This window comes from Eptatretus burgeri, chromosome 7 (genome assembly GCF_056783735.1).
Source record: "Eptatretus burgeri isolate ZD-2024b chromosome 7, Ebu_testis_v1, whole genome shotgun sequence".
Taxonomy (NCBI): Eukaryota; Metazoa; Chordata; class Myxini; order Myxiniformes; family Myxinidae; genus Eptatretus; species Eptatretus burgeri.
The window spans coordinates 22,897,792-22,910,291 of NC_140967.1; the positions used below are offsets into that span (position 1 = coordinate 22,897,792).

A 12,500-nucleotide genomic window follows, 5' to 3' on the forward strand; every position below is an offset into this window, starting at 1 on the left:
TCCTTTTGCATTAATTATCCCACCATTTATCTTTCCCACCCTCCCTACCTTTTTCATTTATCTTCTCGCTAATCCCCCCACATCCCCCTCCTACTTTTGCCTGATATTGGTGCTTTAGGAGCACACGGCAAATGATGTGCAGGTGAAGATGCTGGAGCAATACATTCGGAGCTTCACATTGGGATCTATTACAGGTCATAAGGATGGCTCCCGCTTCTGGATCAAGGACAAAGGCCCCATCGTGGAGAGGTGCTTTTCATGTTAAATTGGCAACAAGCTATTCTCGGTGCACTCATCTTCTTATGGCAGGGCTGATATAATATAATTACTAAGTCGGACTAGTCTATAGGAAATCTTAGCCAATGCGATTGGGCAAGCCTGTCGTGCAAATTGTATTTGAGCCACTTTGAACTGCTATTGTGATTCGGGAGTGGACCAACGAGATCTAGCTACTCAGATACCCAATGTAGGGCTTATCTTACCGAGTTTCCTCCATCATGTCATACTTGATGATTCGGAAAAGAAAAGGACAGTCAAATGGTGTTAAGTTGCATATAGTTCAGCTTGCTTTGCAGGCAGGATGGGAGGATGTGAAAATGCATGATGTCAAACAGACACATATTCCATGTAATTTCTGAATTGCTGTCTATGGCATAAATGCACCTCATAAATCCTCATCATGCATGTATGATGTATTTTATTACTGATGTATCATGCATGCATGTACTGAGAGCCTCACTATGACGGCAGACAAAAATTCCGACATCAAACTGCTCTCATCGACTGACTCATCAATGGTGTATTTATTAACAGTAAGGAAAAAAGAAACACCTTTTAAATGCACCACTTTTAGTTTTCAATTCTACCCAAGAATGTTTCCTTGTGATTCTTTTTGTAGATTTTCCTCGAGCAATGTGCAGTAGATTTCTGGCTGGGTTGATTTAATGTTATTACCACGTTAAGCTTGTTTAAACCATTATCTTAATTGCATCATACATCTCTGAAATTAATATCTGAAATTTCGTCACGCTTCTTTAAATAAATGAAACATTCCTCTCTTAATTACATCATTGGGTACCAACTTAGCTATGTTGGGACCCTGATACAGAATTTTGTTACATCTGAGACTTTAGACACATCTTGTTTTTTTTGTTTTTTTTTCTAAAGCTTCTTTCATAAACTCACAGAAATAACATGAGACTGTCAATAAAGAAAAGGCTCACCTTTTCTGTTATTATATTTGAAATCTGACTCGTATTCAAAAAGAAAAATCTTTCAATGCAAGTCCAGTACTGTACATTATTTTGTCAAAATGCTTCATTTCCCAAAAATTTTTTTGTGAAAATGATTGCTATGCAAAATGATTTGTGCAAAGCTTCACAAACAAGACATAATCAAAAGTGTTATTTTTATTTTGTGGATTTCAAACTATTGGATCAAAAGCTTTTAATGTTGAAACAGACAATGTGCTATTCTTATGAAACTCGAGTGCTGTGATTGGAGATCGCTGATGGTCCCGGTATTGGTAACTTATAATATTAGCCAATTGGTGGCACTTGGAATTCTGCCTCAATGAAAACAACCGTATTTTATTTTTCTTCCAAAAAAGCGGGACACCATGGACATCGAGACAAAAACACTTAATGCCTCCCTTCAGGAACCATAGAAAAATTAAATAATGACGAAATTAAATAATGAAAAAAATGCTGTATTTTCACGTAAATAACCCACCCCCTGGTAATTCCCTATACCTGGGGAAAAAAGTGCTCTAGGAAAATTTCAGACATGTATAACCTGCATACGGGTATATCCTGCATGCCAGCTTTCCTCCACATGACTGGGAGATGCACGATCTCTATATTTCCAGCAGCCAACACGGCTTTGTTGTCAAGGGCCAACGAATGACTCTTTTCAAATACAACTGTAGTAAATATCCAATTCACATTAAAATTAATATCTTGAGAAAGGGTTGTAGTAATAATTAAAGTTTACTGTTCCGATGTGTTAAAAACCAGCATGGTTTCGTATTAACTCGTCTGTATTAAATGGTCAAGGAGTTGTACCGATATGACCGGAAACCACTCTGCTCATCCATTAGAAATGTATAAATACCCTGCAGGCTATTGAATTTTCTATCATTCCACAAAATCATCCATACCATTACATGTCCCTGCCATACAGGTCGGGGACCCCTTATCCGGCAAGTATGGGCAAATAGACTTGCCGGATTTCAGGTCCCTATACCTAATACCTACCATGTATAATATTCATGATACAGATAATATTTTAAAATTCATTTGCAAGAATTTGGGGGAAGACAAATAAAAATACATAAATATTCACTTTCCAAATGCTCCTCCTTCGATGGCTTGTCTGATGAGAGATTAATTAATTTCTGCAGTAATTACAGCTCATCTGAAGATGAGTCACAGCAGGTACCTGTGTGTTGCATGGGACATGAAAAGTTTTTGCTTGTGTCGTGATTATTGCACGATCCAAGGGAAAATTATTCTCTGAATGCCGCTTATGTTAGCCCCTTACCTAGAGTGGCTTCATGCCTTGTTTGGGGCGATTTCCATAAAAGACAAAATCAATATGTTCATTATTGATGACAGCGATCTTCAACTTTTCCTTTTATCCATGAGCTTGGGCACATCACTCTCACCATAAAATTGAAATGTCTGCTCGTTTTGTTCATGTAGTTTATAGACCGTCAATGTAACAACTTCCAGAATCATACTCCTCACTCAGGCATTTCAACAAAACACCCATGTCACACTTCTGCGACAACCCCACTTTTTGCTTGGTACTTTTTCAACTCCAATGCTTCCTTTTCGAAGCACCACTACCTTGTCCAGATGTCAAAGACCTTTTAGACATGATTGGGATACGGGGGAATTACACAAACACAATTATGCATCCAAAACTAGAGAGTACAACGTGGTGATGCCGAATCGGACATACACACCATTTCACAGGTTTGTCTTTGGTGATTGCGCAACTTCACTTCATTGGCGATAGGTTTTTCCCAATTACCTTTTCAATGAGGTGAATAACTTTTCAGAAAGCTTACGAATAATTAACTTTTCAGAATGAATGGGTTAAAAATTGTAGGACCATGGGGTTTTAAAAATTCTGCCTGCTTTTGGGTCTTTTCGGTTTTTGGATTGCCAGACAAGGAGTCCCCTACCTGTACAGGAAACTCGTCAGCAGAAAATGTCCGGATACTTTGCAAATGAGTATATGAGTGGCAGGAATGGAAGAGGGAGAAAAGAAGGGAGGGTGGGAGAAGCTGGTTGTCAGTGATAAACTGGAAATAGAAGAGATTGGGGTTGGTATGAAACTTATTTGAGGTATTTCCTCAAATAAGTTTTGTTGAGTTGAGGTATTTCCAAGTTCATGCTTCTGAGAGCAGAATGATCTTTTTTTGTACCCATAATGATTCTTTAGAATCGTTGTTCAGCCTTTATCAGCTGGATCATGAGATCCTTCAGAGCTAACAGTAACTGCAAGAGCACAACCCACCATTTCCCACAACCCCACAGTTCTAAGTTTCCATAGAGAAGCAAAACACCATTCACACACAGTCTGTACATGCTTGTTTCAAGAGTAAGATACATTGTTCTTTCCATGAGCCCATTGATGTGGGCTGGGAGTCATTTGGACATAACTGCAAACATTGGGCATTTCTGTAAGATGATGGCTTCAGCAGTTGTATGTTGTTGGTTGGAGATATTGTTACGAATCGGGAAGCCATAAGCACTCAACATACAGGTCCTATAGAACAGTTATATCGGTAAGTATGAGTTTTTTAGTTAGGGTCCCCGTCCCTCGTTTAATGTGTGAATAAATGTACATGCGCTGTGAGTTATTTTGATAGTTAGGATTTTTACATCACTCACAATAACAACTACGGCTACTACATCTACAACTACAACAACAATGTCGTCTTCGCTCTCACAGCGCCAACCCTCTGCTCCCGGCATTCTCCGCACGCTCGCTGGTATGCGGGTGTGTTCGGAATTCGTTTGGGGATGGAATTCCATTCCCAAATACGGTCATGAATCGATTCGCTTGGTTGCGCGCCAAGTAAGGGAATGCGTCGTGTCCCACCCAACAATGAGCGGACTGAATTCCATTCCCAAATATGGTCATGAACCGATTCTCTTGGCTGCGCGCCAAGTAAGGGAATGCGTCGTGTCCCACCCACTGAGGACGGGCCACGCCTGAGCGAACCGCGCCCGAGAGCGATAAAAGGAACGGAGAGGAAATAATCAGGGGGATCTGCTCGAGCGAGAGAGGAAGAATTCGCGTCCGTTGAAACCACATCTCCCGAGGTGGATCTGCTCGAGCGAGAGAGGAATAATTCGCGCCCGTTCAAAACGCATCTCACAAGGCTGGGCATCTCGTCGCCACGTGCTCTGGTTCCCGGGTCATCTCGTCTCGTGGGGGGCGTGGTCTGCGTCTGGCTACCCTTGGTCCATTCTTGGCCGACTGGTGCTCCGGGAAGGTGCGGATGTCGAGCCGCACGCTCGCGGCCAGGTAGCCTGCGACTTTTTCGTCCCTCAGCTCGACTTCCCTCCGAGCTGAAGGGATAATAAAGACCATTTTGGTCTGTTTCTTTTGGGTGTGCGTCTGTGTGTGGGCCCGTCTGTAAGTAGGAATTGTTTAAGTGCTTGTTTGTAAATTTGCATTCTCCATTAGTCGTGATAACTCTGCCCTTACATGCTTCCCTTGTTTCCCCGATTACTGTGAATAAATACCCTGTTTGTTAAATGTATCAGTTCATTTCTGTGCTTCTTCCATTGGCCTAGCATGGCACGTGTTGGTGAATTACAAAAGCTGTTGCCCCTGTAAATGTACATTTGGACCGACAGGACTTTGGCAACCATCCGCCCGGGTTGCGAACGGGTAACGGTTCGACTCGTACGAGTGCCGTCGAGGGTGTGAATACTCGGTAACTCGCCACGTGGATCTCGAGGTATTTTGAAGATTGGCAAATAACCCTTTACCACGTGGTGGAATTATTGACGATTCACGGTCCAGTAAGGGACCCGTACCCTTGGAGTTTTCCGAAGGTACGATCTAGATTCCGGGTGTTCGGTAGAGTCGACCCTACTGCCCCACTGAGCGGTCGTGCTTGCAGCCGATACCCGGCTCCGCAACAATATTAATGACTCGCCATTCCTGTGGATTTGGCCAACCTTTTTGTTTTCTCTTGTTTTTAACAAACTGAGCTCTACGGCTGAACAAACTAGGCTTTCTAATGCACTACCTATTGATGGTAGCTTATTTTGCTTTTGCGAATACGTGCTCCATCTTGAAGTTCCCTCAATAACTCGGGGAATGGAGCAGCAAGTCACTCGTTCATCTTCACAAGAATTCGAAATCCCAGAGACACAAATTACCATTGTAGTGGTGGTTAAAATTTTGTTAAATTTGATGGAACACAGCAGCATAAGGCATTGATGCATACCTCAGAGATGCGCATGGAGGAACCTCGCTTTTTCTGTAGTTTGATGAAATGTATGCAGTCGGATAACAGTATGCATGTAGCTTTTTCTGATTTAAATACACAGAAGTAGGATTGCAGTTTGGTTGTGTGCCCTTCATGTAACATTAATGTAGTTCTCCAATTTGGTGTTATGGAGATGTGTCAGACCATATATTGCGAAGTTTTGTGATTTGGCATCCCGGAATATGGCTGTGGAGCTCATGTGACTTAATGTACTTGGCGAAAAGGTAGCATATCTAATAGTGAAACAACACAAAGGTATATAGGGACTGACAAGGTGCTAACTAAACCCTCAATCTCTGCCATGCCAATTTGGGTAAGAGATAATGACTTCGACCTGTCCAGGATTGTGCCCAAAAGCCAAGGAGACTGCTTGAGCAGCACCAACGCTCTGCACAGAGTATGGTCCCAATGGATGGATAATGATAATCTAATTTTATTATCCCTTCCTTTGCAATATCGACCAACAATTCTGACATGTACTACCCCCCCCCCCCCCCCATGCAGTCATAAGCACCAAAGTTATTTGCTCTAATTGGAATTTTTTTGAATTGATCACATGAATGTTTTTTGGTTTCTTAATCTTAAAATATTGATAGGGAACTTGACCATGACCAGAATTCCTGGTAAACTGGAGTGCAGTCAAAGCCGCTCTTGTTGCCACCACGTTTCAGTGACCACCTGCCTTTTTTTGACCACTTTGAGTTTCTGCCAAAATAATATCCCCAAGGATCCTTCATTAAAACACCACCCGCTTGACGTGAACAGCAGCCACTTACTTGCTTCCTGAAATGGCTGTGTGGCCTCAATTATGCAACCTGGGAAGTGGTAAAAGTGTTGCATTTAATCAACGAGGTGACAAGTTTAATGTAGTACATACAGTTCCTTTGTAGTAATGTGAGGTGTATGAGACGTGTCTACTTAATATACGACGTTACCGGAATTCACCGGAAACTATTTGTTTTTATCCCCCTCCGCGTGGCAGAAGGGGGATATTGTTGTCACCCAGGGCGTCAGGCTGTCCGTCCGTCCGTCCGTCCGTCCGTCCATCTGTCCGGGCGTCAACATTTATAGCTGTGAGTGCGATAACTCATAAACTGTTCGCCATATCGATTTGAAATTTGGGTCACACATGTACCACCTGAAAAGGAAGAACCCTATTGATTTTGGGCGAGGCCAGATCCAAGATGGCCGACTGGGGCGGCCATCTTGAAAAAAATGTTTTTTCGCCATATCGATTTGAAATTTGGGTCACACATGTACCACCTGAAAAGGAAGAACCCTATTGATTTTGGGCGTGGCCGGATCCAAGATGGCCGACTGGGGCGGCGTCAACATTTATAGCTGTGAGTGCGATAACTCATAAACTGTTCGCCATATCGATTTGAAATTTGGGTCACACATGAACCACCTGAAAAGGAAGAACCCTATTGATTTTGGGCGTGGCCGGATCCAAGATGGCCGACTAGGGTGGCCATCTTGAAAAAAATGTTTTTTGTAATAAATGGAAAACCGCTTCTCTGATTTCAATTATTTTTGGTTACTACGTTCCTCACCCTTGGGGAACTTTTTCGAGATGATGACCAAATGGTGTCTTGTTTCCAATTCACCTCCCTCATTATCTGGAATATGTATGACCTTTTTCATTCAATGGCAGGGGATTCCCCATCTCTGATGGAATATTTATCTGTTTATATTAATTTACCATTGATACTCTACATTATATCCTCTGTGCTTGTATCCCTCTCGTCATTCAATCAGACAAACTACTCAACCATTTTTAGCTTGTCTACGATGAAGTCGAGAAGAGCTGTTGAAGCCACAGCGATATCATTCAGTTATTCAGGCAGTCCTTCCTTCAGGCAATGGGCCATTAACATATTTTTGTTTTTCTATTCGATGCTCAAAATGTAATCTATGCTTGTATGTCCATCACATATTCTGTCATCGATGTTTCCATTAATCCCCTTTCAGTCCTTTTACTCTTTTAGTCCACCCTTTTGACACTTTGGACCCCTATAGACCCCTTAAGACTCCTAAGATCCTTTCCAACTCCGAGAACTTTAAGATTCCAAAGACCCTTCAAAGATTACTCCAGGAATTTGGAAAAAAAACAAACAATTTTCTTCGAAATTCCACTCTCATTTTTCTATCCCTTCTTTGCAATATTGCCAAACCTCACAAAACATTTCTCTTCCTTAAAATGTCGTCACAACATTAAAAAAATATACATGAAAAAAAACGCTTCCAAAATGTATCTTAAAAATGCCTTACTACTTCTTATTACTCCATCATGAACAACCCATTCATTATTCATCTTCATCAAAATCTCTTCCTTTTCTCCTTTACATTGTGTTTTATTTCCCAAAACCTCCTCACTTCGAGTTCATCCAGAAAAAGCCTCCTTTTTCACTTACAACAGAATTTTCCTCCATGCCTTCAACCAAAAACATTCCTCACCACCACCCCACCTATGAAGCATGTTGCAGGTTATTCAGTCTGGGAATCCTGAGGCATCAATTTTGCAAAAGCTGTGTGCACATGACAAAAATTTCCCCTTCACGTCCATTCATGGTGTCAAACCCCTCCATGTCAGTACCGCCCTACCTTCTGCTTTCCCCTCATTCTGCCCCCTCTCACCGACAACCTTATCCTGCTCCCTCTCAACTTCTCGCCTCCTCCTCCAGTTTTCGCCTCCTCCCCACACCTTGCTTCCACCCTCCACACACCCTCTCCTTGCTCCTTTCCACATCCCCATGTCCTATCAGCAGCTCCTCTCCCCCTGGAACGGTGTGGACCTCAAACATCCGAGGCCTCCATTCCAACCTGACAGATCTCTCAATCCAGGCCGCTGCCTATAAACCAGAAATAATCTGCTTAACTGAATCCTTCCTCCCACATGACATCCCTGACTCCTTAGTGACTCCTTAGTGACTCCTTAGTGACTCCTATTATTGACTGGTTTTATTATATTATTGATTATTGACTGGCTATTGTCTCCTCAGGTTTAATCGACCTGAACCCTGTCCTGGTGGCGGAGTTGCACTTTGCATCAAAAACTCAATTTATCACTCTCGGTATACTGCTCTGACACCTCCAAAACCCCAGGAGTACCTATGGCTATGACTTCTCCTCTGCTCCCACCTCATGTTTGTCTTTGTGTTGCACCATCCTCCCAACAGTGATGACTCTATCTACATCGCTCTCTCAGATGACATGCACCAACTTTTAATCACTCATCCCAACTCTCTCTTACAAATATGTGGTGACTTCAGTTGTCACCATGCTAATTGACTGGGTGTTGGTCACTCTCGCACCAGCCATGGCACTTCTGCAAAGGACTTCTATGACTCTATGGATCTGACTTAATTTGTGAACTTCCCACCTGGATTTTTCCCAATACCAAATCTTCCCTTTTGAGTTGGTGATGACGAATTTTCCCTCCAATGTATGTTGCTCATCTTCTGCTGCAATTGGCTCATCTGATCCTGTGCTTGTGAAGGTCAAAATCTCTCTGGCCATTCTCGGAGAACAGCCTCTGTGCCGGCGAGTCTGGCAGTTCGCTCAGGCAGACTGGCAGGGACTGCAAGCAGCAATCTCTCTTCAGTACTGGTCTCCTATATCCACCACTGCTAATATGAATTCAGCTTGGGAATTACACAGAAACCTGCTCTCTCTTATGCACAGATTCATCCCATCTCATCTTTGGTTATCTTCTCCATCCTCCGGCTCTTGGCACTCTGAATCCTGTGGTGAGGCAATTGCTTTAAAACAATGTGCATTCTACTTCTGGAAGGAAAATCCAACCGAAGGCAACTGAAGGTCATTCCACAAAGCCCACAAGTGTGTGTCTACTCTCAGGAGAGTCAGAAAACAATATCTGTTCCATCTTAAGAATGAGCTTTCAAACTTGTCTCCTTCCTCTAAAACCTTGTGGTGCCTTGTCAAGTTTGTCTCTGATGTATGCTCCCCTTCCATCCCTTCCATCACTTCAAATGGCACCACATCCAAGTCCGCTCATGAGAAGGCTGAATGCCTCAATTCTGTTTGCCTCAAAATTTTGTCCCTAACCCCTTTCTCTGGACCCAGTCGTACTCAGCTGCTCCTGGATTCTGTGCCTTTGGGACCTGAAAAGGTGGAAAAGTTTCTGGCAACCCTCGACTATGACTGCAACCGGACCGGATGTCCTAAAATGTCCTAAAAAACTGCTCTGCTGCTTTTGCACTTCCTCTCTCTGCCCTTTTCACCCTGTCATTTACCAGAGGTCATCTTCCATTTACCATAGTTTTGAAATCAGCCAACATCACAGAATTATATAAAAGAGGTGCAAAAACGGATCTCCTAATCTACAGACCAATTAGCTTACTTCCAATCATCAGCAAAGTAATGGAATCCATCATCACAGTTGAAATGAAATTATTCGTTTTCTCCAACAGCCTCATCTCAGATCATAAATTTGGATTCAGATCTGGTCACTCTACCTTGGACATGCTGCTTACACTCTACCAGCAATGGATGCAGGCCCTCAATGTTAGACATGAGATAAGGGCCATCTCTCTGGGCATATCTTGAGCTTTTGACACAGTCTGGCATCCTGTCTGCTCTCCAAACTGTCTTTTTTTTTTTTTTTTTTTTTTTTTTTGTATACCTTGGTCGAGGCTCGTATGAGAGCTAACACACAACTCACAGCAAGGAGGCATGAGACAAGAGGGGCGGGAGTGGAAGGGACAAAACATTGGGGAACAGACACAGGTGAACTGTGGAAGGGAGAGGGATGGGGATGGGACGGGGAACATGGCGAGGGGAAGATGGACATTAAAGGGACTTTCAGGAAGGAAAGCAGGAGAATTGAAGGAAGTGGGCTTGGGTGGATAATCGGGGGTAGAAAAGATCGAGGATTTGGATGGGGGAAGATAAGAGGTGGTGGTGAACAGCTGTTTTGAAAGCCTGGAGGGAAGAATGGGAAAGAATAGAGTGAGGAAGTTTATTCCAAAGGCGGGAAAAAAGAGGAATGAAAGAGTGAAGATGAGCAGTGATTCGTGATTTTGGTAGTTTTACCAGAAGGGGGTTGTTGGCGGACCTTGAGCGCCCTGTGGAAATGTGGTTGGGACAAATCACAGAGAGAGCAGGGGGGCAAGGCTGGAGAGGAGTCGGTAGAAGACAGAAAGACCACCGACCAACCTGCGGTGATTGAGTGAGAGGCCCAAAGACTCAGCTTCATTGCGGGAGATGCCAATGATCTTAAAAGCCCTGGTTTCGACAGCGTGAAGTCGAGAAAGGTGGGAGGCAGGAGCACCAGCCCAGAGGGGAGAGCAGTACTCCATCAGGCTACGGACAAAAGCTTTGTAAGTGGTCAGGAGCTCAAGAGGGCCGAGGAAGGACTTTGCACGACGGAGGATTCCCAGTCGGCGACTGGCTTTTGAGGCAAGGTTGGAAATGTGACTTTCCCAGGAAAGGTCATGGCAGATAGTGAGACCCAGAAGCTTGAAAGAAAAGACTTCTTCCAGAGGATTATTGAGAAAGTGGATGGGGGGGTTTTGTAAACGGTCCTTTCGAAGAGACATAGTGAGAGTGTGAGATTTGTCTGGATTGAAAGACATGTTCCACGTGTTGGACCAGTTTGTGATTTTATCCAGATCTGCAGTGAGCGAAGAAGCTGCTGCTTGCCGGTCTGAGGGATGACAGATGGTACGGCAGAGGGTGGAGTCATCGGCAAAGAGAAATAGAGGATTTTCCAGAGAGTCCGAGAGATCATTGATGAAAACCAGAAAAAGAACAGGGCCCAGAACGCTACCTTGAGGAACTCCAGCCTGCACAGGAAGAGGGGATGAAAGAACTCCATTTTAGGGCCACACGTTGACTGCGACAGGAGAGGAAGTCTGCGAGCCATGAGTGGAGATGGCCTTGAATACCATGGGAAGAGAGTTTGGTGAGTAGGGCAGGGTGCCAGACTGTGTCAAAAGCACGTGATATGTCCAGGGATACGGCTCGGATTTCCTGTCTGACATTGAGGACCTCCATCCATTGATGGGAGAGCAGTAGCAGCATATCTAGGGTAGAGTGACCTGGTCTGAAACCAAATTGATGATTGGAAATCAAGCCATTGGAGAAGAGGAAGGATTTCATGTCTGAAGCGATGATGGATTCCATAACCTTGCTGATGATTGGGAGAAGGCTGATTGGTCTATAGTTACAGGGATCTGTTTTTGCACCTTTTTATGCAGGGCAGTGATGTTAGCAGATTTCCAAGCAGATGGCAGATGACCTTGGGAAAATGAGAGGGTGAATAGAACAGAGAGAGGGTGAGCAAGAGCAGAAGAGCAGGCTTTGAGGACACGTGGGCTGATGCCGTCTGGACCGGTTGCAGAATCTGACTCGAGGTTTGAAAGCAAGCTCTCCACCTTGTCAGGAGAAAAGGATACAGAGTCCAGGGACAGTTGGGTGCGACTGGGTAAAATGGGTAGAGATAGTGATGGGTTTGGGACACAAGATTTAGCTGCAAACACCGAGTTTAGACATTCAGCTTTATCACGTGTGGAATCAGCAGTGCGGCCATTTGAGGTAAGGGAGGGGATGGAGGGGGAACATACACCAGAAACAGATTTGATTAAACAGGATTTGATTAAAGATGAAAGGGTCTTGCTGATAGAATCCAAGGCCAACTCTCCTCTTGGATTGCTGACTTCATCCACTCTCATAGCCAACGTGTGGCTCTCAAGGGAACCCTTTCATCTCCTCTCCCTGTCAAGGCTGGAGCACCACAAGGCAGTATTCTTGGCCCAATCATATTCCTAATCTTCATCAATGATCTCATTGACTCTCTGGAAAATCCTTTTTATCTCTTTGCTGATGACTTAACTCTCTGCCATGACATCTCTCATCCTTCTGACAGGCAGGGGCCTCTTCTCTCTCCACGGACCTTGATAAAATCACAATCTGGTCAAACACTCGGAATATGTCTTACAATCCTGAGAAATCCCTCTCT

At 43.8% G+C, this 12,500-nt stretch overlaps 1 protein-coding gene across 3 annotated transcripts in view; it reads left to right on the forward strand.

The window, feature by feature from the left end:
• The window catches only part of DPP3 (dipeptidyl peptidase 3), a 374,981-nt gene that overhangs the window by 219,807 nt on the left and 142,674 nt on the right, over nt 1–12,500 (forward strand). For all 3 annotated transcript variants that reach the window (XM_085887695.1, XM_085887697.1, XM_085887698.1), the window contains exon 8: nt 119–249. In XM_085887695.1, the coding sequence (XP_085743821.1) occupies nt 119–249 (131 nt within the window). The remainder of the gene's footprint in view (nt 1–118; nt 250–12,500) is intronic.